Source organism: Heterocephalus glaber, unplaced genomic scaffold (assembly GCF_053883595.1).
Source record: "Heterocephalus glaber isolate CG9 unplaced genomic scaffold, H.glaber_assembly_v1.0 deba00001428, whole genome shotgun sequence".
Lineage (NCBI taxonomy): Eukaryota > Metazoa > Chordata > Mammalia > Rodentia > Bathyergidae > Heterocephalus > Heterocephalus glaber.
The window spans coordinates 30,774,673-30,802,120 of NW_028258293.1; the positions used below are offsets into that span (position 1 = coordinate 30,774,673).

Below are 27,448 nucleotides of genomic sequence, written 5' to 3' on the forward strand. Positions count from 1 at the left end.
AAGGCCGGCGCGTGGGGGGAGGGGCGGGCGTGCGAGGAGCCGCGAGGGGCAGGAGGGGCGCGCGGTCTGAGGCCGGCCTGGGGACGTGGCTCTACAGTGCTGTGAGCGGCCGGGAGGATTTACCGCCGCCGCCACCGCTGGTGCACCTCCCGCCCGCCCGGGACGCTGCCGCCTCCTTCCCACAATGCACCCTGACGCCCGGCGGTGCCCTCTCTTCCCTCAGCCTTCCTCCCCGCCCTCCTTTCCACCGATTTTTTAAGCTGGTGGGCACGCGCACTGAAGGGAGCCTGCCAGGGTGTGGCGAGGCGAAGGTGGGACCCGGCGCAGGCGGACTCTGCGCCTGCGCGCAGCGTAATTCGTCAGGAGGGAATTGCGCATGCGGGCCAGTGTCCGGGAACTAGAGCAAGCGACTCCTGGGCTGCGCGGGTAGGTTTGGCATGCGTGGGTTTAGCAGATTTGGGGCGAGTTTGTACGTTACATCACCGTTGCAGTTCTCCTATTGCTTTATTGTATTGCAATAATCGCCTTACACTCCTAAGAGCAGCGGAATCAGGACTATCTTGGTGACTGATTTGCAAACTCCGTGTCAGAACTGTGTGCACCGGCTGGTCACAGACGTGGGTTATAGAGGATTTACTATTCCCCAGCTTTGCATCTACTTATTGGCCCCGTTAGCTTCTCAGATTGAGCCTCCCCAACCTCGACTAGACGCTAAGGGGCGAAAACTCAGAAAAGCACTTTACTCTTTCCTGGCGAGGCTTCCAGAGGAGCAAGAATAGCGACGTGATTATGTCTACAGTCCTATAGAGATTGGTCCCTCTGTCTTCCCCTCACAATTGTGACCTGTTAATGTTCCCGTGTTGTTTAATGCCAAGATGAGTGATCGCTATTTAGAACAAAGGATAAGTATCAAATTTTGCGTAAAATTGAACAAGTCTGCAAGTGAGACCCACCATCTTTTAAAAGAAGCCTATGGGGATGAAGTCATGTCAAGGGCCCGGGTTTTTGACTGGCACAAAAGGTTTAAAGAAGGGCGGGAAGATGTTCGAGATGATGCACGAAGTGGTCGTCCTGTCACCCACAGGACAGATGAAAATATCCAGAAGGTCAGGAATTTGGTTTGTTCAAACAGGCAGTTAACAGTGAGGATGATGGCTGAAGAGTTAAATTTAGATAAAGAAACCGTTAGACTCATTCTGAAAGAAAACTTAAATATGAGGAAGATTTCTGCCAAAGTTATATCAAGTATTTTGAAGGATGAATCTAAACCTGGAAAACTTGAGTTTCAGTCTGATCTTTCAAAGAAAACTAGGAAAAATAGCTCATTGGTGAGGAAGAAGGCAACAAGTTCTGAAACTTGGAGTCATTTGCAGAGAGCAGCTGGTGGGCAAATGCCTCACCCTGTAGCCCATCACAAAATCCACCGTCCTGCCAGCCAGCTTCTGCAGGCCTCATCTTCAGCAAGCCTTTCCACCTGGTTGGCTCAAGATTGGTTCACACCATGGTGAAATGAAAGGAACCCGAGGTCGCTGAGCCTGAGCCAGGAAGCTACCTTATGGTTGGACCCCTTCATTTGCTGCTCATCTGCTTTCAGTCCTTACCATTTCTCCATACTTATCATGGCCCTCCTATTTATTCTGTGATGGACTATGGAGCCATCTTCCTTACTATTCACCACTTTGAAGTGCTTTTGACTGTTAACTTCTTTTTGTACTGGGGATTGAACTTGAGTCCTTGCGCTTGTGGGACAGGTGATGGAACCACTGAGCTAAATCCCCAGCCCAACTGTTGACTTCTGATATTTGCTTGTTCTTGATTTCTTTTGCTCAACACATTTGGATTTCTTCACTGCCCACATCTCACCTTGTTATGGCTGTGCTGTTCCTTCTGCTTCAGGGGGTCATCTATATCTCTGTTCCCAGGGAGGCGTGGTCTTCGGGAAGGACCCCAAAAGAAAGCCTACAGTTTCAACCTGCTTTATATTCAGGGCCTGAGGTATAGTACAAAAGACAGTAGCATGCTGACATATTGAGCAGTGCTGGGCCTAAGGGGTGGCCTGGCCAAAATGATTGGGGGAGCCCCTCAGAACTCAGGGATTGGCCACCAATACTAATCTTCTCCAAGACACCCCCCCACACAGCCACACACATTGAAGAACTGAATTTGTTTCGTTTTAGTCCTCTGCTTTGGATCCCCACATTTGAGTATCCCCTCTGCTGGAAGAGGAGGATCTGACCTAGAAAAAAGATAAAACAGGGGACCCAGGCCAAGACTGTGTTGTGTGCGGAGAAAGACCAGGTGATCCTTCATATCCTAAATTAAGGCAGCCTGCAGTCTGTACCAATTCCTGCACAGGAACCTGTTTTTAGTAACTAACATCGATGCTGTCATAGTGTCAGTGTGCTTTGAGCACCTGCAGTTTTTAGAATACTCGTGGAGATTGATGAGATCACCAAGGGCAGATGGACTGCATGGAGGAGGTGGTTGTTGAATGGATGCATGCGGAAGGGTGAGACAAAGGGCTACAAGACTAGGGAAAGCTTCCCAGCAGATGAAACTTGAATCCTGCTCAGTAGAAAATGATGACACTATTGGCTAAAATGGCAAAGTCTAAAGAGGAAGATAGTGCTGTTGAAGATGAACAGTTTGGGATAATTTGCTTCCTCTCCTCTGGCCCTGCCAATATTTTATAAATTGCTTCTCCTGAGTCTGTGAGTAGGTTTATAATTAATAACCCACTTGCTTGATTATCTAATTTTCCCATCATATCCTATAAAGCAGTCTTTATGTATTCAAACTGTCTCCATTTCTGCTTCTACTAAGATTTACGGAATGGAACTTTTCCCAAGTGGCTTTCAAATAACACCACATAGACTGGAAACATCTCAGAGTACCTGATAGGAATCAGGAAGAAAGGAGGTAACAGCATTTCACAGCATTGACCACTGTCTGTGTTTGTTTGTTTTTTTGAGACAAGGCCTTACTGTGTAGTTCAGACTGGTCTTGAACTGATTGTGTAGCCTTGAACACACAGCAGTCTTCCTGCCTCAGTCTTCTAAGTGTTGGGATTACAGGTGTGTCACCACCCTGGGTTGATGTCTATTTTACTGAAGGATTTTGGCACATAAACAGCTCCCTTGATTTAATGAGTAAGGAAGTAAACAATATTGGTTAATAGTAGAGGCTCAATACTCATTTGTTCCATACAGTTAACTTTTAGTTCTGTTCTTTCACTGTCTGCTATTTTGAAAAACTTACAAATTCTCCTAACCCCTATCAGTTTTGAGGCACCATGAAAGTTAGACTTTGTCCTATAAAGAAAAGATTATGTAAGAAACATTTTAAGTCAAAAAGCAATTGATAGACTTCCATCTACTTAGGAATTCCTAGATATTCCAGTTCAGGACCATCAAGTCTTCGTACATCAAAAGAGTTCCTAGGTTCCCCAAAAAAGATTTGTCACCGGGAGGCCGGGGATTTAGCTCAGTGGTTCCACTGCCTGCCTCGCAAGCACAAGGACCCGAGTTCGATCCCTGGTACCAAATAAATAAATAAATAAACATAAAAAGGAGCCAGTCGGGCCAGGGATTTAGCTCAGTGGTTCTCCACCTACCTCAAGCACAAGGTCCCAAGTTTGATCCCTGGTACCAAATTTAAAAAAAAGAAAACTATTAAAAAAAAAATTGTCACCAGGGACACAGCATTTCAGTAACAAATCTTCCACTGTTACCTGTTGCAGCTGTATTGCTGAATGTATTAATCCTTACTCAGGTCTTGTGGTAACAGTTGCAGAATTGTATGTTCCTGGGCCCAGGCTAGGATCCCACAACACTTACAGGCATTATCTTCAACCTATTATAGGAGTCCTGAGAGAACTTACTTCTGGATTTTACTGCAGTCCAATGTGTAGGACTGGAGTGACCCTGACAGTGATACAAGACCAAGACCAATGTCAGTGTGAGTACCAGAAACACAGTTGATCCAGGTAGGGTTTGGACACAGAGATGCTGGAAGCAGGTAATTGGCAGTGTGAGTTTGAATCGTCCCAAGTGGCCGTTAATGAAAGTAATTTCTTTCCTTAGATTATGTTCAAAAGAGTCAAGTTGAACTACCATTTGAACCCATTGTCCCTTTGCAAGGCTTCCCAGAAAATATTCAGTGATGCCTCTGATTTGGGGGAAGTAAAATTACTACCCTAATACTTACCCAGGGCAAACCATCTCACATGATTCCTCAGAATCACTAAAGCCAAAGCTATAGCATGAAGTCCTAGGAGAGTTCTTAGTATTCCTTATGTACCCACCTGCCCAACCAATTTTATTGTGGACCCGAGTTTTGCCATGGCCTACACCTTGCTGCTCAGGCCGCTTGAGTTCCTTGTCCTATACTCCCAGATCTAGCCATTTATTTTTTACCAGTTTGCTATTGCTTCTCTGATTCCCTGGTGCTTTATTTTCTGGTTCTGGATTATACTTCTGAGAGCTGCTTTTGGTCACTTAAGCATGCTGATCTTTCAATTTCCCCTTTCGTCCTGTTTTTTTCTCACCTCACAACTATCTTCTGATTTTTGAATCCCTCTTCCAGCTCCCCACTTCAGCCGTAGTCCTGTTGGGAGCAGAAATTGTCTGCTCCAGCCCTGGTCCCTGGTTACCTTCTTAGACTGAAGAAGCAGGGTGGAGCAATGTGGGGGAATGATGTGTTCTTGTTTTTCTCATTTATAAAGGACATAAGCCACCATCAGTTGTATTCCCGATAATGCAACCAGTGTTACCAGTTTCTCAAGGAAGCAAGTTAGTTTTCTCTGGTAACGAGTCATGAAACCTTTCTGGAGCTCTAATGTCCAAATTCATTCTCCCAGCAGGTGTATTTTCCCTGGCAAGATAAGTTCCACCTAACTGCAGGTGATCAACTGCCTTTCTGTAGGAATGTTAAGAGAGCTGGCCATCTGCAAACTTTGACTATAACTTTCAAGTTTAACACAGTCTGTGAATCTTTTTGGCTTTCAGGTTGATCTTCCTCCCCAACGTCATCCACAATCTGGTTCAGAATCCACATGGAATGTTATATGCCACAGCTGAAAGTCTAAGAGGAATAGACTCCTAGGGATGATTATCTCATTGATTTTATTTAATTCTCTCTCTCCCTTATCACCCGCCCTACTTTGCTCACCTCTCTAATAGTGATCAATAAGAGCAAAAATAAAATGTTAACCAAATCACTGACTTAGGAAAACATGAGGATGATTCTGCAGTCCTGAATTCTCCCTCTGTCTCTGAGCAGAAATGTGATCTTTTAGGGAGACTGTATGCCTGGGGACTACTTTCCAGAGCCTTCCTTACAGATCCATTTGTTAGTCCACATTTGCCTTTGGAAATGCTTGGATAAATCTGGATGCTAAATGACTTGAGGAAAGTTAGTAAAGAAGTGCAGTACTAAGGGGAAACTGCCTGTCACTGGATCACATAGTTCTGCCTGTCCTGCTTGGAACTGAGTCACTGCTCAGTTTGCTTATCCTCTGCAGATGTCATCATAAGCAAATCTCACTAAGATACTTGGGATTGAGTCTCACCAAGGTCCCATCTAGCTCAATTAGTAAGAAACTCCCTTTGCTCTTGAACTGTTAAGTTACTCTACATTCTCCAACTTCTGCTTCAGTTGGACCAGCTCTCCCATGATTTACCAGGCTTTTACATCTTATCTGAGGTAACCACAGTATATTTATGTTTTCCAGTCTCTGCCTTATCAGATCTTTGCAATCACCCTTCTCCCACTGTAATATCCAGAAAAATCTAGTGGAGAGTTCCAAACCTCCAAGGACCACTTGGGTCTAGTCTAAGGGTCAGCAAATCTGTAAAGGGAACACGCTTGGCTTTATGAGCCATATGGTTTCTATTGCAGCTGCTCGACATTTTAGTGCAAAAGCAGACATAGCTATTATGGAAACATGAACATGGCTGTGTTCCAATAAAACTTTATAAGTGGATACTAGAATTTGAATTTCATATAGTTTCTACAAGATATTTTTAAAAAATTTCCCCCCCAGCCATTTAAAAATAAAAAACACCCAGGCATGGTGGCACATATCTGTAATCCCAGCACTTGGGACACTGAGGCAGGAGGATTGCCACGAGTTTGAGGCCAGCCTGGGCTACATAATGAGACAACCCCCCCCCCCAAAAAAAACATTTTAAGCCTGTCAACCATACAAAAATAGGCAGTGGGCAAGATTTGGCACATGAGCCATAGTTTGCCAATCCCTGATGTAGTGTATATACAGTATGCCTATAAAAATGACAGGTGATTGATCATTTTCCATCAATAACATTGTTAATGCCAAGTTGATCTGGCAATGTCTGGCAATTTACAATATAGGACTTGTGGAATATTGGAAGGAATCTTTATGAGGCCAGGAAAGTAAACTAGAGCTGAAAAACTGATTGGCTGTTGTACTTTGACCGTATTCTGGTTCACAAAATGAGTTCTGTGCTGCTTTTGATTAAAAATGTTACACAACTACTACCTACATTATTACCGTGTAATATCTCAAAACCTATTTCAGCAATATTGAAAATGGTGCCAAGTTGTAACCAACAATAATATAATTAACTAATCGTAGTTCCAAATGCCTTGATTATGGGCAGCATTTGAATAAGTTTATGTTATCACCTATTAAAATGTGTACTAGGTGATAAAACTCAATGAAAACTTTTTTTTGCATGCTTGTACCTTGTAACTGGTGTCAAAGCATGTCCTTTTAGGTATGTCCTAAAGTGACCTTTATTGTGTTACCTTCATTTAAATTGATTTTCCCAAGTTGTAATAGAATCCTAGATTGAGCAGACCATGTTTCCCTTGAGCCAGGATTGATTTAAACCCTACAGTGAGTGAATGCTTGCTGAAAGAAGATTCTGTGTTAATTCACTCAAGTGTTACTGATTGCGTATATGTGCCTGAATACAGCACTGGACAAAACAGACACAGGCCTTAGATATGACTGCCTGAAATCTAATTACATTACTCTTAACATGCAAAACTTCTGTTCCATGTGCTCACACTAGGTCATTGCTAACCACACCTGAAAATCGATATGACCTTTGCTGTATGCCTTTGTGCCGTGGTCATGATGCCTGTCCAACAGGATTAATAATTTGAGGACTGTATATTCCACTTAAATTTTATTATCCTTTACACAAATCTGTATTGGTAGAAAAACATACTGGCAATGATGAAAGTGTAAATTGGCAACAGCTTTCTGAAAAACAATTTGGCAGTATCTCTTAGGAGCTTTAAAAATATATCTTCTGAGCCTCTAATTCCACTTCTGGGAATCTGTCCGAAAGAAATAGCCTAAAATGTGGGGAAAATTTATGCTTAATAATCTAAAACTCCAACAGCGGAAAATTGGTTAAATAAATTATATTATGACTGTACAATAGACTAGTATGTGGTTATCATAATGAATGTTTATAGAGTATTTAACAGCATGGCAAAAATGCTTATGATGTTTAGTGAAATGCATGATACAAAATTGTGTATATTCATCCAGAAAATGTGTTTTAAATTACTAGAAAGGACATGCGAACTCTAGGTGGCTGAATTATGAGTGTTCTAAATTTTTTCCTGGTTTTTATGCTTTAAAGAATATTTCTCCAAACTCTTTTACTTTTATTATCAATTTTTAAAAAATAGTATCGAAAGTTGGCAATGGAGAATTGAGGCCACATCACTAGTTTGATTTATAAGTAATTAACTGGCTGGTCAACATGGAGGGTATATGATATTTGTGTTGGTGGCAAGAGTGAGACAGAAGGGGAAAGAACCTGTCTCAGAGAAGATGTGACCAGAATCCCTGTTTAAAACCAAAGTGGTTGTGAGAAAGTACTGTGATTGGCATGCTCCTTTTATGTTGTCCTAGGTAGCTAAAAGAATACTGGTACTTATGAGTCAAGTATACTCTGAAAAATGGAAAAGGATATGAAATTCTCTCGGGTAAAATTAGCCTCCTTTGGATTTCACTCTCACATTCTGTCATACAAGCTGAATTCTTAAGATGGATTTTTATTATAGTTGATTCTCTGAAGAATTCTTGAGCCTTTCATATTTCTTTAGCGTAGGAATAGCTTTCAATGTGTCAAGTCTACCTCCTCCCATACTGGGACATTCAGGCAACATGGATGTACACTGTAGTATTTATGTTCTACATTGAGAATACTGCATGCAAATCATTAGTTATCTTAATGTTGTAATTTAAAATCAAGGTTTGCAACTATTAATTTGTTGGTGTCCAGAATTACTGTATTTTTTGTCTGAAGAGTAAGCATGTTGTGGAATTTCAAAGTGAAAAATTATGTAGCTAATGTCTACCCATAGATGAAATTTTTATCTTCGAAAAATGTATACTTAAATGTTGCTTTAGTAAAATGATCATCATTAAAGTGCTAAATATATCTTTTCAGTGACATTTCAAGTTTTCAAATAAATATGCAAGGTGAATACATGGTTTATAGACATATAGATTGTAGATTTATCAAGCTAGATATTTTAGATCTAGTCAAGATCTAAAATGTTAACCCCCTTGTTATAGGAAGAACAAAAGAGTGAGGTTTGGGTTTTAGTTCTGGTTCCTTTACTAGCTTTGTGACAAGGCAGTTCATTTGCACCCTCTGAGTGCTTCAGTTTACTCATCTATGAGGAAAATAATGTAGTTATTCAATTTTCCATTCAGCAAATATTGAGTACTTATGTGTGTCTCACACTGTTCCAGATAGAGCATATAGCAGTAAACAAGGGAAAAAAAGAATTCCTCCAAATGGGCATACATTTAGATAAGGGAGACAGATAAGCAATAAGATAAATGAGTCAAAATATAGTATGTTAGTGATTGTTAGGTGTAAGGCTTATAGTAAATAATGTATATGAAATACATAGCACAAGACCTGACATGTAGCAAATTCTCCACAGATAATAATTGCCTTTGCTTCCTCAGTCTTTCTGACGGTTCCTGAATTACTCTACAAAATGGTAGTAATCATCAAAAGACTTAACTGTTTATTGTCTTTTATCTACTGATAGTTAATAAGACCTAAACTTGTTTTTGCTTAAGAAAACAAAGGAATTCTTACACTTAGGTTTTGTACTTCCTGTATGGCAGATTAATCAAGGTGGCACCTATATACTGTTCTAAATGAACTTTTCTGGAGCCAGTTGGCAGGCACCCTTTTGTGGGGCTGGATGGCAGGCATTAGGTCCAAAGCCAATTGCATAGTGTCATTGCTTTTTCAGCAGAATAAACTAGAAGACTTGAATGACTATTTCTTAATGAAAAGCTGTGTGCCCTTTTCCCTGTGCCAGACATTGGAGAACTGAGCAAAGTTTGCAGTATTAGGAGATTAGCTACTGCATTATTTATGGGTGACCAGGGCATTGACAAAAAGCCAGGAAAAGGAGGGTTTAACACTTGTGTTTTGTTGATATTTTTGCTCATGGTAGAAAATTCAAAAAGTTCAGAAATGTTTAAAGCAGCAGCCAGAAGTTCACCCCTAGTATTTGAATCTTTCACCAGACCCATCTCTGTGCCTCAGCTCCCTTCTTGGAAAATATCCAGTAAATAGTCACTTTCTAAATTCTTTTATTGAGCCTAGACCTGTACTAGGCACAGAGGCTACAATCTTTGCTCGTAGCCAGTGTCCAAATTTGTGAGATAGGGAAAGAAGGGCCAGAGGTGATGAGATGCACCAAGAATAAACTCCTTACTACCTTATAATGTCAGTCTTCACACAGGGCCAATCTAAGGAAGCTTTTGTTTGTAAAGAATTTTGAACTTAAAGTTGGAGTCATCACTGAGGGTGATTGTGGAAATGAGAAAGTGATGTATGTAAAAACAAAATGCACAGCACAACGGTAACTGGTCTACTGGGTTTCTACCTTTAGTCCTCTTACGTAGGGCCTGGAGCACTGTTCACAAGGATTTTGTTTAGAATAAACCAAATCTTCCTCTTGGAAGAAACTGAACATTAGCTTGTGGGTACCTCTGTATCTTGCTTTAAGAACTAGTAAGTGAAAATTCAGAATTACAATGCAGCTTTGATGAGGAAATTGGCCCAGAAAGGTTGAAGGACTTTTTTGAATCACACATGTAGTTAGTGGGAGAGCCAGGATAATAATGAAGGACCTTGAGCCTTACTCAATCCAGTAAATTTTTTCTGTTATGCCATTGGTAATAATTACCTTTACTAAAATGCTAATTCTTAATACATCTTTTAAAATAGTGCTCACCATTGCATTTAACAAATGATTTACCAGTAGTTGATTTATATACAATTTTTAAGAAACATTTATAGGATAGAACATTGTACAGAGTGTTTTTCTAAATTTCCCTGGGGTGTCCACATCCCCTGGTTCTCCTTCCAGGGTGTGTATTCATAAGTAAATGTTGGCATTCTGTTATTCATTTTTTCCAGATGTTCTTCCTAAGTAGTGTGTTATGTTTTGTGTTTTTAATATTTCTCATATGAATTTTAAAAATCTGGATACATAAATCTTAATAAAGCTCTTAACTATCTCCTCTGTGCCGTCTCAGATTTCTGAGTGTTTGTATTTATGACATGGTGTCTCAAGTCATGAATGCTATTCACATAATTAGGGCTTATATCCCTAAACCCCAGCCTTGTATTTCTAAATGCTTTGAAAATTCTTTACACTTCACTTGTAAATGCCACTATATTGTGCCATGACATTTCCATAGTAACATGTATTTCAAACAGGAAAACAAAGAAAGCTCAGGGAAATGAGAATGTTTCAAGTGAAAAAAGAAAGAAAACATGAAAAATAGTAGAATACGTAAGGTAGAGGTGAGGGGGTTAGAGTGGGAGTTGTATATTCTGCTTCTAGTTTGATGTCTCTTGAGAGCAGAATGTCCTGTGTGCTCATCTTGTTATATGAGCCCCACCCAAGTGGCCCACTTGGAATCATACTTTCTTTAACATCCTGTCATATACACATCATTCCCTAATGTTTTTTTTATCATTACCCACTGCAACTAGACAGGTAGTCACCCACCTCTCATCCTACAGTCCTGAACTCCATTCCCCCTACATTGCACGTGTGATATTTGGTTTGGCATCTGCTGAAAACCAGAGACCTGGACACCAATTGCTTGAGCTTGCTCAGCCAACTTCTCTCTCTGGAATGTTTGTTTCCCTGCTGCCATCTATCTGGCACACTTCTACTGTGCACACAAGCCTCAGCTTCAACATTGCTTTTCTTCCCTGTTACCCCGATTGGTAAAGCAGCCACCCTCAGTGTACAGTGTGCATTCTTATGTCAAAGAAACTGTAACATTTAACTGGCTTTAATCGTTGGCAAGATTTTTTTTTTATCCCCTACCAGCCAATAAACTCAAAAGCCAACCACATCTGATTCTTCTCTGTATTCCTGGTATCCAGGATTAATCTTGCCTGGAATTGCTCAATAAATGTTTGATGGATGAATAAAAAAAGAAACTTTTATGATAACTGCTTTTTTTGTTGTGGTAAAATTCACATGACAAAATGTGCCATTTCAATGGCATTTAGTATATTCACAAAGTTATATAACCATTATGACTGTAATTCTGGAACATTTTCATCAGGAAACCTCTTGCGCATTAAGCCATCCTTCTCCATACCCTCTTATCCACAGCCCCTGGCAACCATTAATCAATTTTCTTTCTCTGTGGCTTTGCCTATTCTGTAAATTTCACGTAAATGAAACTCTTATGGCTTACATCTAGATATCCTCCCAAAGCCTCAAAGGCTCATAGGTGGGGCTTTTCAGAGGTAGCTGGGTTTATCAGAGGTAGCTGGATTTAGGGTGTGTGAATGTGGATTAAGGGTGTGATACTGGGATAAGGGTGTGTGGCACTGGTTTAACCCCTAATTGGTTTGTGTAGTTGTGGGTGTGGTCAGTGGGAAACCTGGCACCCCACCCCCCACCCCTGTGTGTGGGTACCATCACTCAAAAGGCCTGTATAGGATAAAGGGGAAAGGCTTGCTTGCTGCTTACTACTGCCTACCTGCTCTGCCATCAACTCTTTCTCCTCTGTGATGTCCCTCTGTCATATCACCCTGGCCTGGAGCTGGCTGACGACTATGGACTGAAACCTCTACAAACTGTGAGCCAAAATAAACCTTTCCTTCTTTAACTTTGGATGTTGGGTATTTTGGCTCAGCAATGAGAAAAATAACTAAGAAAGGAACCATGCGATATATGACCTTTTGTTTCTGGCTTCTTGGTATATTTTCAGAATTCATCCATTTGCAGTATGCATCAATACTTCATTCCATTTTAGGGGCAAATAATATTTTGTTGTATTAATATGTTCATTCATCCATTGAAGGGTATTTGGATTATTTCCATCTTTTGGTCATTGTGAAGAGTGCTGTGAACATATACGTACAAGTTGTTTTTCGTTTTTGTTTTTGTTTTTGTTTTGTACTTGGGATTAAACCCAGGACCTTTGCACTGAGCTATATCCCTAATCCTTTTTTAATTTTTTGAAACAATCTTGCTAAGTATGTGCAAGATTTTCTTTGCACACCTGTTTTCAGTTTTCTTGGTCATATACCTGGGAATGAAATTGGTGGATCATATAGCAATTCTGTTTAACTTATCAAGAAACTGCTTTTTCATATTTGTACCACCCTACATTCCCACCAGCAATATATGAGGTAAGCATTCGATTGCTCCATATTCTTCCAACATTTGTTATCCCCCCCCCCACTTTTTTTTTTTTGGTGCCGGGGATCGAACTCGGGTCCTTGTGCCTGCAAGGCAGACAGTGAAGCCACTGAGCTAAATCCCCAGCCCTGTTATTTTCCCTTTTTAAAAAACTGTATCCATTTTAGTAGCATAAAGTGATATCTCATTGTGGTTTTGATATGGATTTCATTCATATGATTAATGGTGTTGAGCACCTTTTCATTGCTTGTTGCCCATGTGTATATCTTCTTTGGAGAACTGTCTATTCAAGTTCTTTGTCCATTTAAAAAATCTTTAATTGCTTGTATTTTTTTTGAGTTGTATGAGTTCTTTTTATATATTCTGGATATAATACCCTTATCAGATATATTATTTGAAAATATTTTCTCTCTATGGATTTTCATTTTACTTTCTTTTTTATTAGCATGTATTAATTATACAAAATAACGGACTTAATTGTGACATTTTCATACATGCACATGACATACTTCAGTGATATCCCTACTACCACCCTTAACCTCTTCCTTTTTTTACTTTCTTGATAGTGTCCTTTGAGGTTAAAAAAAAAAAGTTTTAAATTTTGATCAAGTTCAACAGTTATATAGTTTTTAGTATATGTGCTGCTGAAGTGAGCACAAGAGTTATATAGTTTTAATTGTTTAGGTCTTTGATTTTGTATATGATGTGTCTAACTTCACTCTTTTTACACATAGATATTCAGTTTTCAAGCACCACTTGTTGAAAAACTATTCTTTCCCCCTTTTTGACAAATATTTTCAAATTATAAGTGGACAGAGCTTTTTTTTAGTACTGTAAAGACTTTGTATCACTATTTTCTGACTTGCTTTGTTTCTTATGAAGTTGCATAATATTTATCTTTGTTCTCCATACCCTACTCTATTAAGACTTTTTCTATATCTTTAATTTTAGGCAGTTTGATTATGATATGCCCTGATGTAGTTTTTTTCCATGTTTGTTGTACTTGGAGTTCATTGAACTTCTTGGATTTGTGAGCCTAAAGTTTTCATCCAATTAGGAAAATTTGTAGCCATTTCAAATTTTTTCTGCCGGGGGAAATGAGGTGGAACAATCTGAAAGCCACCCGCTTGGACTCTCTGAAATGGTAAAAGCAGAAGTAACAAAGCAGGTGAATGAGGCTCTAGAAAACTTCAAAGCAGAAATAATTTCTCAGATAATTATAGAGATGGTGACCAGAATGAAAGACATGCTTAGTGACTCTAAAGCACATACAGATTTTTTAAAAAGTAAAGGATCTCAGGAAAATGATGGAAACCATGAACACCCAGCATAGGAAAGGAATGGAATCCATAAAACAGATTCAAACAGATATCCAGGAGATTGAAAATTTCATTGAAAGTATACAAAGCAGAATGAGCCAATGTGAAAACAATATCAGATATAGAAGACAGGATTGCAGTTAGTGATCATGAAAAGATTTCTTTAAAATAGCAGGGAACCATGAGAAATCAATCTAGCAGCTCCTAGATGATGCAAAGAAGAATAATGTAAGATTGATCAGAGTTAATGAAAAAAATACAACAGCATGCCCACTATATTCTTCATCGAGTTTCAGTTTGCTCTGATGTTATTATCTCACATTATTATGGTACACCTATCAAAAACAAGATATTGTCTTAGTTATTTTCTCATTGCTGGGACAAAATACCTGACACTCACCATGTAAAGGTGGAGAGGTTTATTTTGGTTCACAGTCTGTAGAGGTTTCAGTCCATAGTTGGCTGGCTCCAAGGCAGGGGCAGCATGGCAGAGGAGAATCAGCTCATGGGATGTAGACAGGAAGCAAAGAGAGGGATCAAGGGGGTGCAGGAGGAGATACGTTCTTCAAGCCATGCCCTCAGTGATCCACCTCTTCCAACTAGACTTCACTTCTCAAATTACAATTAGCTATGAACTCATCAGTGGACTAATCCACCAATAGCACACCCCCATGATCCAATCACCTTCCCAAACCCTACCTATGAGTACATGTGTCTTTAGGGGGATATCTAGATATAAACCATAACAGATACCAACATGGGCACATTACTATTAAGTCATACATATTCACAGTTCAACAGTTTTTGTGCTAATGGTCTTATTCTGTTCCAAGAACCAATTGAGGATACCATATCACATTTAGTTGTCATGTCTCCTTATTCTCCTCTCATCTATGACAATTTTGTAATCTTTTAAATTTTTTTATGCCCCTGAAAATTTTGAGGCATACCAGTCATGTATTTTGCAGAATGTCCTGTAATTTGGGTTTCTCTGATAATTTCTTATGATTACTCTAAGATTATGGATTTGGGGACAGAATAACAAAGAGGTGAACTATCCTTCCTCTTACATCATAATAAAGGGTATATAATAGCCACCTGAGATCATCAGTGATAATAACTTTAATCACTTGGTTGTGGTGGGTTTTGCCAGATTTTTCTGTGAAGCTATTCTTTTTTTTTTTTTTTTCTTAAATTCTTTTATTGGTACATTTTAGGTATACAGTATATTTACATTTATCACTGGGTACTTGTACCTGTTCATAATGTATCTTGGTTCTTATTTTTTCCCCATTCCCTGTGCTCCCTGCTCCCCTTTGTGAAGCTATTCTTTTCCCTTTATGAAGCTATTCTTTTCCCTTTATGGTACTCTGGAAGCAAGTCACTACTCAGCCTGAACTCAAGGGGAGGGGAGTGATTAAGTTCCATGTTCTAGAAGAGAGTATCTAAATATATTATTTGGAATCTTCTGTAATGAAGAGTTGCCTTTTCTCCCCAGGTTATGTAATAATCCAAAACTATGTTATTTATTTTGTTGGTCAAATTGTTCTAGCTTTGGCCAATAAGTGCTCTTTCAGGTTGGCTTCTGTGTCTCTTTGACTCCCCTCCCAACCCTTTTTTGAGCACTTCCTTACTTTTGGGTACTGTAACATGCTCCAAAAGTATCTTGTACTTTCCTGCACCAGATTGTGATCATTTTTCTAAAGACCCTTGGTTCTTTTTATTGGAGAGGGTTATTTAGAAACCATGGTACAAATTCCCTGCGATGAATGTGATCATAATGTACACTTAAATTGTACCAATAAACTTAATGAAATATACATATATATATATATATTTTTTTTTTTTTAAGTGAAATAAACCAGACACACAAGCTTAAAAAAAAAAAAAGAAACCAACATGGGCATTGAGTATTTGTTGCTCCTGGGATTGGGTTTTTCCATGTCCGCACTTAGCCAGCTTAATCTTTTCTCTAGATTATTGATTGTATGTAACAGTTTTAATGTCTTTATCTACCAATTCTCACTAATTCCCTCAATTGCAATTGACAAATCTTTTTTCACTTTGGGTCCTTTTGTATAGGGCCTTTTGCTTTTTGAAAATATGAAGATTTTAGCTATTACATTTCAGCTTTGTTAGAAGAACCAGAGGAATATTAGTCTAGGTCTGATTTTGCCCCACCTGATTCTGCAAACCCACTTGATTCTTTGTGAGCTATGCTTTGTCAGTCTAAATGTTTGGGATAGGAACTAGATCTTTGTGATCTCTGAGAATAGTTCCTTATAATCCTGTAAGTAGGTCTTTCTCTAGCCTTGGGTAGTTTTCTCACTTGCATACTCAAGGCTTGAGGAGGGACCCTTAGCACATAGCTACAGCTTTCTTTTTTGTACAGCTCTCCTCTCTTCAGTATTCTTCCCTGTGAATTTTAGCCACCTTGACCTTCCCAGACTCTTAGCTCCATCTTCTCAATTCAAAGAAACTGTCAGTCTCAGCCTCAATACCCTGGCCCAGAAACCTTTCCCAGGAGGGAAGCAGGAACAATTTTAGGCTTACCTCACTTACTTCTTATATCTTCTTTTTTTTTTTTTTTGTACCGGGGATCAAACTCGGGCCCTTGTGCTTGCACAGCAGGCAGCGAAACCACTGAGCTAAATCCCCAGCCCATTCGGCCCTTATTTTTTGTATCTTGGGGATGACTGTCTTTAGTTACCTAATGGCCAGTGTCCTAAAAGCCATCATCACCATTACCACCACCATCATCATCATCATCATTTGAAATAGGAGTCTCATTACATTGCCCAATCTGATCTTGAACTTGTGAGCACAAGCAATCCTCTCACTTCAGCCTTTCAAGTAGCTGGGGATATGGGCATGTATAATCATGTCTCAAACCATCATTTTTAAAATATTCTGCCCAGATTTTTAGCTGCTTCAAGTGGGAAAGTAAATCTAGTCCCTGTTTCTGCATCTTGGCTAAAAATAAAACTACAAACATAGGGAATTAATAGCACCTGGGTCTACGATTGGCACACTAGTATACATATTGTAAGACCAAAAGAGATAATGTCCTACAGTGCTTAAGCATGTGGACTTGAGCCAGACTGCCTAAATTCAATGTATTATTCTGCATCTTACTAGCTATATATATATCCTGAGCCATTTATGCAACATTTCTGGGCCTTAATTTCCTTATCTTGAAATAGCAATAATCATAATCCTATCTCATTGGCATGAGGGTTAAATTAATGTAAAGCATTTGGAACAATGCTTAGTTCAGAATCAACCACTCACTGCTTATTAGCTATTATTATTCTGTATACTTACTGAAGACAGCAAATTTGTCTGAGCTTCGTTATGATTTTAGCAAGGTGGAAATGCCAGTTAACAGAATTTTGTGTCTGTAAAATACATATAACAAAATGCTTAGACTTGAGAAGAACAGACTTTGGAATATTTTCCCCCAAGATTTCTCATAAAGAAGATATAGTACGATGCCTGAATAATGTACCAACCTGAATAAATTTCCCAGCATTTTCTCTTTACCATCCCTCCAAGAAGCCAGTAACTTCCTACCAGATCTTGATTCAGTAAAAGTGATTTCATTGTGACTAAATTATTGTAATAGCTTTTACCTGGCTTAATCCAAAGGTAACATCAAAGTGAAACTACTGAACCAGGTGTCATTTAGCAATTCTCCATAAATAGAAGAGGGTCAGTTAGGCAACAACTATAATGATTCAGGCAAGCAATAACTGAAGCCTGAGCCAAAGAACGGCTGTAGTGTGAAATGGTATTGGCATAGAAATACTCACCACATAGGGAGAATCCATAAGGCCTGGTGACAGGGAGGAAGGACTTTCTTTTTTTTTTTTTGGTACTGGGGATCAAACTTGGGACCTTGCGTTTGTGAGGCAGGCAGCAGAACCAATGAGCTAAATCCCTGGCCCTAGGCCTTTCAAGGCCTAAGAATTTAAGCATTAAAAGACAAAGAATAAAGCCTCATGGTTGTATTGTTTCAGTCTTCTATTGCCTTACTTATTTTTTGTCAACTTACTGTTTCAGTTACCGAGGAAGCTGTGTTAAACAATCTCCTGCTATAGAGATTTGTCTATTTCTTTCTGTAATTCTGTCAGTTTTACATTATATATTTGGAGGCAATGTTACCAGTTAGTTAAGAAAGGTTCTGGGATGTTATATCTTCTTGATAAACTATTTCTTTTATCAGTAAAGTGTGTGAATTTTTTAAAAATCCATACCATGTTTTTTGCCTTTAAGTCTTTTTTTTTGTACCGGGGATCGAACTCGGGTCCTTGCACTTGCGAGGCAGGCGGCGGAACCACTGAGCTAAATCCCTGGCCTGCCTTTAAATCTTTTAATATTGCATTATTTCACTTAATTTGCCTGGTATTTTCCCATCCTTTTAACATTTTTGTATCATTGTCTCTTAAATATTTTTGTAATCAACATATAGCTGTATTTTTTAAAAAATCAAATTTGAAAATCTTTGTCTTTTCTCAGGAAAGTTTATATTTCTTATTATGATATACTGGAGGTATTTCCCACCTTATTCTATTTTGTCGGTTTACCATTGTGATAGTTAACTGTGTCACCTTGAGTAAGAAATGCCCAACTATATTGGATCAGCATTGTTCTGCATTTGGAAAACTCGCCCTAGGGAGGATTGTCTCCAGAATAGCATAAAAGGGAAAGCAAGAAGGAAGCCTTGCTTGTTTCTTCAGAGGACCTCCAGTCTTTACTTTTGCCTTGGATGTCATCTCCTGGCTTCCAGCAAAGACCATTCAGCCTTCCAGTAAAGACTCTTCAGTGTCCAACAACTTCAGTGTTCTTCAGCTTTCCAGTACAGACCCTTCAGCATTCTGTTGCAGATCCTTCAGCCTCCTCATATGGACTCACACAGGAAATGATAGCAATAATCAACAAATGGGAATACATAAAGTTAAAAGTTCTGCATAGCAAGAAAACAACGATGAGACAGCCTACAGAATGGGAGAAAATCTTTGCTAGCTACTCTTCTGACACAGGATTAATATGTAGAGTATATAAAGAACTCAACACCAAAAAAATTAAATAAATGAGTAAATGAATTGGACAAATACTTCTCAAAAGAAATACAAATAGGTATATAAAAAATGCTCAGCATCTTTAGTCATTAGGGAAATGCAAATCAAGACTACATTGAGATTCAATCTTACTGCAGTCACAATGGCTATCATTAAGAATACAAAAAATGGGCCGGGGGTTTAGCTCAGTGGTTCCGGCACCTGCCTCACAAGTGCAAGGTCCCGAGTTCAATCCCTGGTACCAAAAAAAAAAAAAGAATACAAAAAATATGGCCAGGGATTTAGCTCAGTGGTTTCGACGCCTGCCTTGTAAGTGCAAGGACCCAAGTTCGATCCCCGGTACCAAAAAAATAAAAGAGAATACAAAAGATAATAAATGCTGGAGAGGAAGAGGAATCTTTCTACATTGCTGATGAGAATGTAATTTAATGTAGCCACTATAGCAATTAGTATGGAGGGTCCTCAAAAAAACTAAAAATAGAGCTACCATTTTAATCCAGCTATATCACGCCTTGATATATACCCAAAGCTTTTAAAGTCAGCATGCTATAGGGATACCTGCATACCCATATTTATTGTGGTAGAATTCACAATAGCCAAGATATAGAACCAGTGTAGGTACCCATCAACAGATAAATGGGTAAAGAAACACACACAAACACACACACACACACACACGGGTATAATTTAGCCCTAAGGAAGAACAAAATCTTGCAATTTGTAGGGAAATGGATGAATCTGGAGACCATCATATTGAACGAAGTAAGCTAAACTCAAAAAAGACAAATATTGCCTGTTCTTCCTGATACTTGGATTTTTAAAAAAAATAACAAAAAGTAAGAAAGAGACCATGCACTTACAAGGCAGGCATGGTGCCACTGAGCTATAAGTTTTTTGAGATAGGGTCTCGCTATGTAGTTCAGGCTGGCCTTGAACTCACTTTGTAGCCCAGGCTGGTCTCAAACTCTCCATGATCCTCCTGCCTCAGCCTCCTGAGTGCTGGGATTACAGTCATGCACCACCACACCCAGAAGCCAACACTAATTTAGAAACATTCTCATCTTCCTCTCCAAAACAAAAGCAAAAAAACCACATACCTGTTACCAGTCACTCACAATTTCCCCTGTCTCAAACACTAATCTACTTCCTGTCTCTATGGATTTGCCTACTCTGAGAATTTCATATAAATGAAATCATATAATGTGTGGCTTTTTTATATCTTGCCTCTTTTATGTAGCATATTTTCAAGATTAATTCATGTTGGAGCATGCATCAATACTTCATTCCTTTTTAGGCTCAATAATATTCCATTGTGTGGATATACCACATTTTATTGATCTAGTCATCAGTTGATAGATGTGGATTATTTCCACTTTTTGGCTATCATATAAAATACTGCTACAAACATTTGTGTACAAGGTTTTTTGTGGACATATGTTTTAAATTCTCTCAGGTATATACATAAAAATAGTATTAATAAACAATACATTACTTCTTATATTCAGTGGTGTGCTGGTAAATATTTAACAATGGTAGCATTTGTTGGTTTCTAGAGTATGAATACTCAAGCTACTAATATGATGTCACTGAGTATAAACAGAGTTGGGAAGAGGTGCACAGTGACACATTGTTCTATAGTATTTCTATATTCTATAAGTATAAGATGCAAATAACCTCAGGAATATAGTTAATAACATAATACAGTAAAAGTGACACATCATGAAGATTTTCACCTTTATTTTTTAAGTAGTTCACTTAATTCCAGGCTTATGTAATTTAATTTTTAATAATGACTGTGTCTAAAAACCAGTTCTCAAAATTCCTGAAATTTTAACGATCTGCGTTTATGTGTGCTGGCTCCAGTGTTTCATTTACCTCCACTTACAACATCTCTTGGCTTCTTTTTGGATTCAATTTGCTTATTACTGAAGTGTATTCATTAGTGTACAATCAAGAAGAACATGAGGTAAACTCTGAAATGTCTGAAAATGTCTGAAAGTTTGGCTCTTATTTACTAATTTAACCATGTATAGAACTATAGATTGAGATTTATTTTCTTTCCACACTGAAAGTATCCTACTATCTTTTTTGTTTTCTGTTTTATTTTGGTTTTTTGAAGCAGGGTCTCACTATGTAGTTCACTCTGGCCTTGAACTCACTATGTAGCCCAGGCTGGCCTTGAACTTGAGGCAAACCTCTTACCTCAGCCTCCTAAGTCCTGGAATTATAGGCCACCATGGCTGGGCTTTATTGTACTATCTTCTGGTTTCCATTTTTTGTGATGCGGAAGCTGCTGTTACTATAATTAACATCCCATTTGGTAATTTCTCCTTTGTTAGTGAGGACTGCTATGTTTTTCTCTTTGCCTTGTGGTTTTGAATTTTTGTTGGGAAGTGACTAATTATATAATTGTTTATTCAGTATCTTTGTATCAATCATTTGTAATGGTTAGTTTGTCAACTTTACTAGGTCATGGGGTGCTAAGATATTTGGTCAGAGATTATTTTGATTTGTCTATGAAGATGTTTTTGGCTGAGATGAACATTTCAATCTGCAAACCAAATAAGAAAGACTGCTCTTCTAACTGGGGGTGGGCCTCTTCCAAACCACTGAAGGCCTGACTGGAACAAAAGGCTGAATCCTCCTGCAGGCAAGAAGGAATTTCTCTTGCCTTGCTGCTTGAGCTGCGACATCAGTCTTTTCATACCTCCAACTGAAACATCAGCTCTTCTTGGGTTTCCAGACTACTGGCTTTCAAACTGAAACATTCATTCCTAAGCCTTTGGACTCAGAGTGTAAGACCATTGGTTCTTCTGGGTCAACAACTTGCTAACTACAAACCGTGGGACTTTTCAGTCTTCATTATCATGGGAGCCAATTCCTTATAGTAAGCCTCTTTTATGTACGGATGTGTATATATGAATATCTATGTATGCACACACATATACCCTTTTGGTTCTGTTTCTCTGGTGAATCCTGACTAATATACCCATAATATTTTCAATAATGATTTTCTACTATTTCTTCTGTTAGATCCTTCTGGACTTTTTATTAAACATATGCTTGACTTTCTCTTTTTATCCTTTGTGTATCCTAATCTCTTATTCAGGTTTTTCTCTTTACTCCATTTTGGGTAATTTCCTTAAATGTCCTCTAATTTCTTCATCTGGATTTAATATATATTTTAATTCATCCTTTGAGTTTTTAATTTCAATATCTGTCTTTTTTTATTTCCTGGAGGTTCTATGTGGTTCTCTTCCTCCTGGTTTATTGTTTGTCTGTGCTTCATGGTGGTCATTTCTTTGCTCCTATGGTTTGTTACTCCTTGTGAGCATCCTTATGAGGATTTTTTTTCCTGATGGATTTGTCAAACATGCCTATAGAGCTAGCTTGAATTTGCTTCATCCTAAACCTAAGAATTTTAGTGAGTCTTGCTTCAATCTAAACTATGGATTTTAATGGGTGGATTTTTTTTTTTTAGAGTTAATTTATCTCAATGAGTGCCTGCACATTGAAGTAAATTCAAACTCCTATTTGCATGTAGTGTCTCTGATTTTCATGAATACCATTGATTTACCTGCCTAAGTCCTCTTCAGACATCAAGCTTCCTTGTAACTTCTCTAATATTATGTTACATTTTTTTTTCTAGTTTTCTTTTCATGGAATCCCCAGAGCTTCTAATCAAAGGGGTTTATCTAAGTTCCAGCTTCACCTGGGAGGGGCTGAAGCCCCATCTCCTATTCTTTAGTATACAGTGGAACCCTTGCCTGTAGCTCTTAGGATCTACATCTAAATCTGTGTCACTGTGTTTTTCTGAGGCATATTACCCGTACCCTGGTCTGGTTTTGAACCCTTTTTTCATTTCTGACTTCTAGAGCTTTCTCTACATTTTTCCAAAGTTGGCAATAAAAATATAAAATGTATACTTTGTCCAACATCTCCATGTTTCTTTAGCAAGGGGTGATGTATCAGTCAGTGTTTACTAGAGAAACATATATAATGCAAGATATACAAGCATATAAGAATTTACAAGATATACAAGCATATAAGAATTTACAAGGTTGGCTTTCAGTGGCCACCCACAGAGTCAGATGTGGAAGAGTGCAGAGGGTCTGTCTGCACACTGGGGACGGAAGGATCCGGTCAAAGGTCTGGAGCTCACTGCAGTCAGTGTTCCATGCGAGTCCATGTCAGGAGGCCAATGGATCTATGATGGAAGGCAGAAGAATCTGCACTGGAGACTGAAGGATCTATACTGGAAGCTGAAGAGTCTGCGCTGGAAGCCAGGAGATGACCTACAAGGTGAAGGTGAAGACTGGAGTTCCTCTGAAGAAACAGAAGCAGATCCATCCTCCTTCATTTCGTCTTTATATTATCCAGGCAACAAGCCAACCTAGGGTGGGTCTTCCACACCCTAAGGTGTGGAATTGCTGAGCCAATTTAGTTGAGCTTCTCTTACTCAAGTTGACACAATCAATTAACCATCACAGTTGGGAAGGGAGATTCACCTACATTAGTATAGTTGGCCATGTTTCTGGAAGTTAACAGATCAAAACCAATCATTCCACCAAGTAGATTTTTATTATCTCATATATTAGTCAGTGTTCTCCACAGGAACAGAAGCAATAGGATATAGAGATATGTATATTTAGAGATTTATTATGAGGGATTGGCTGACGCAGTTATGGAGCGGAGATGTTCCACAGTCTGCTACCTGCAGGCTGAAACAGGAAACTCAATGAAGTAGTTCTCATCCGAGCCTGAAGGCCTGAGAACCAGAAATGCAAGTGTATAAGGGCAGGAGATGAATGTTCCAGCTCAAGAAAAGAGAAGGAATTGGTTTTTCCTTCACTTTTTTGTTCCATTTAAGCCTTCAGTGGATTGGATGATGCCTACCATCTGCATTACTGAGTCTACTAATTCAAATGCTAATCTCTTCTGGAAACAACCTTACAGATGCTCCCAGAAATAATGTTGTGCTAACTCAGTGGGCACCCTGCAGCCTAGTCAAGAGGATGCATAAAATTAGCCATCACATCTCCATGTTATGAATAAAAAACTGAAGCTTAGAAAGGTTGGCTAAATTGCCAAAGCCATAAAACTTTAAGTAGGTAAATAGCTTTTGTGTTCAGTCTGCTTGTCCATAAAATACTGGGCAAGACATCCAGACATCTTAAGGATGTCTGGCTTTTCTCCGTTGTTAGCATTTATAGACATTTTTTACTGGAACTTTGCTGAAGCAAATACCTGAAAAAACATTCCTGCTGCTTCATAGGTAGGGCTGTTTAGAGAAGAAGAGGAGGCAGCAGGAAGCAAACAAGGAAAACTGGATTCTCCTGAGCCTGAGATCCCTGGCAGGGATAGTTGGGAAGATATAGAGGCCTGCAGGCATTTCCTCCATCATCCAGAAACATCTCCAAGCTGACTGGTGAGGTGGGCAGTGAGGGGGACATATCAAGAGTTCTGCACATGTGCTGTCTTTGGCCTGCCTCAGGGAGAAGGAGGATGCCCAGGCCATGGCCAGACTTACCTATAAGTTTTCCTAGGTTTTGGGAATGTCATACTCAGGCTTTTTGCTTCCTTCCTTAGGGAGTACCTCTTGCTCTGTGCATCTTGTACAGAGCTTGGCCTTGAGTTGGTGCCCTGCAAAGGTACAGTGGATCAGTGAGGATACCTAAGGTCTAACTTAGTGAGGAAAAAGGCATTTTAAAGTTTTAGGATAGAATGGAGCTAAGGATGCTTCTTAGTGATAGAGCATTTGCTTATCTTTCTCAAAACTCTAGGTTTGTTCCCTAGCACAAAGAAGGAGGGAAGGATGAGAGAGAGAGAGAGAGAGAGAGAGAGGGAAACTGATTTCATGAGTGATGGGATAGAGAACAGAGAAACATCCTAGAGCTTAAGAGCAGGAAACTACTACCTCATAAAATAGGGGGAACAGGGAGGAAATAGAATCACCAGGGCCCAGGAGTCATTTCATGTATCTGAAGCTTGAACCCTAGCAGGCCTGAAAGTGGGAGCAAGAGCCATGGAGGACATGTAGCCAAAGAGCCACCATCCCAAGGCAGATAGGGAGAAGAAGGAACAGCTGGCCTGTTCCTCCTCTCTCCAGCCACCCTCAGTCTCCTGCTAGTATCTCCCTTTGGCCAAACTCAGCTGGAAGTTAGATGTCTTAGGACCTGGATTTGTAGCCTGAATGAATCATGGATCAGTCTCTCTATGCTACAGAGCACAACACAGCAGAACAGATAGGTCTGAGAAAAACAGGCCCAGAGTGGTGAATCAAAGAAGAAAGGAAGGATGGAGGCAGGAAGGAAATGGGAACACAAGCTTATGTGCAAAATATAGCATTCTATTTTTTTCCCCATTAAGTTTATTGGTACATTTTAGGTATAAAATACATTTACATACATCATTGGGATCTTGTACCATTACATGAGTTTTTTTTGGTACCGGGATCGAACTCTGGACCTTGTGCTTGTGAGGCAGGCGCTGGAACCACTGAGCTAAATTCCCAGCCCTACATGAGTATCTTGGTTCTTATTTTTTTCCCCTTCCCCTGCCCTCCCTTCACCCCCTCCACCCTTTCCTATTTGCAAAGATTTTGTTTCCATTTTTATCCTTTTCTCATATTTTTTCTTTTCCCTTTTTTCCTTTCCCCTACCACTCTCACTTCCCCTGCTCCTTTAGACCTTTACATCCTATTACACAATATCAATTATACATTTTTTAAATTACAGTATCAAAATCTAGGAGACATTACCACAGATTTTACAGAAATTATTTTTTTTCCCATTAAGTTTATTGGTACATTTTAGATATAAAATACAGTTACATTCATCATTGGGATCCTGTACCATTACATGAGTATCTTGGTTCTTATTTTTTTCCCTTCCCCTGCCCTCCTTTCACCCCCTCCACCCTTCCCTATTTGCAAAGACTTTGTTTCCATTTGTTTCCTTTTCTCATATTTTTTCTTTTCCCTTTTTTCCTTTGCCCTACCCCTCCCACTTCCCCTGCTCCTTTAGACCACTTCTTCCTGTTACACAATATCAATGATACATTTTTTTAAATTACATTATCAAGATCTAGGAGACATTACCACAAATTTTACAGAATTTAAAACGCTATAGAAAGCATATTTCAAAAACCTGTTTTGAAATAAATTTGACAACTTCTAAGAAGTACCTTGGAAGACAAATTAATGAAACTAACTCTGGAGGAAATATAAAATTTGAATAGCACCTATTAAAGTATATTCCTAGCTTGAAAACCTACCTATATGACAACAACAGGGTCATATACATTTTAACTGATAAATTATATCAAACATTTAAAGCAGGAAAAAAAAGGAACACTTCTCCCCTCATTTTAGGAAATCAACATTGTGCTAATCCTAAAACTGGATAAAGATAATAGAAGAAAAATGTATGAACATAAATAGAAATTTGTTTAACAAAACAAACTATTGGAAGTCAGATCTGGCAGGATGTAGAAAGTGGTTTTGTTATAGGGATGGCAGTGTTGGTTCAGCATTGGAAGATCCACCCCCAAAAGTCATCATTTTAACAGAGGAAAGGAAAAAGCCATATGATCCTGTCAGTAGTTGGAGAAAAAGTATTGGACTAAATTCTACAGCTGTTCATGGTAAAAGCTATCAGGAGACTAGAAGTAGAACAGAACCTTCTCAACAGATTAAAGACATGTACTCCATACTTCCAGGGAGAACGCCTTATATGAATGGAGAAGATACAATGCTTTCTCCTTAAGGTGGGGAACAAGGGCAGATATGCTTACTCTTCATCTGTCCATTAAACTTTGAAACATAGGCCTAAACCAAAATAGTCTGGCAATAAAATGACACAATTAGGATGGGATTGGCAAGGTAGAAGTAAAATCTTTATATGTAGATGAAATGATCATCTACAGAGAAAATACTAAGAAATCTCTAGGACCCGGAGAACTTGTACTTGAATTTAGCAGGATTAGAAAACAGAAGGTATATATAAAAATTCAGGTCTATGTATACTTACTATAAATGAAGAATTGGATATTGAAATTTAAAAGTTATATAGGAGTACAAAGGACCTAGAAAAGTAAAAAAAAAAAAACAAAAACAGTGTTGGAAGACATTTAGTACCTAATTTTAAGACTTCCTCTAAAACTACAGTAATTAAGGCACTGTTGGTATAAGGAAAGACATATAGATCATTGGAATAAAACAGAGAATCTAGAAATAGAACCACACATACATAGTCCACTGAGTTTTGAAACATTATTTAACATTAGCATTTTTTAGAATATAAACTCAATTCAAGAGCTGAGGAAGAGATA

At 38.8% G+C, this 27,448-nt stretch overlaps 1 protein-coding gene across 10 annotated transcripts in view; it reads left to right on the plus strand.

The window, feature by feature from the left end:
• The first annotated feature begins 423 nt into the window (after positions 1 to 423).
• Positions 424 to 27,448, plus strand: part of Gvqw3 (GVQW motif containing 3) — a 47,636-nt gene continuing 20,611 nt past the window's right edge. For 2 of the 10 annotated variants that reach the window (XM_087211976.1, XM_087211978.1), the window contains exon 1: positions 424 to 3,957. In XM_087211976.1, the coding sequence (XP_087068102.1) occupies positions 876 to 1,508 (633 nt within the window). In that variant the 5' untranslated portion in view covers positions 424 to 875 and the 3' untranslated portion in view covers positions 1,509 to 3,957. Of the gene's footprint in view, positions 10,562 to 27,448 lie in introns of those variants that run through there. The other 8 variants (XM_087211979.1, XM_021243333.2, XM_013065035.3 and 5 more) reach the window with 8 other exon arrangements.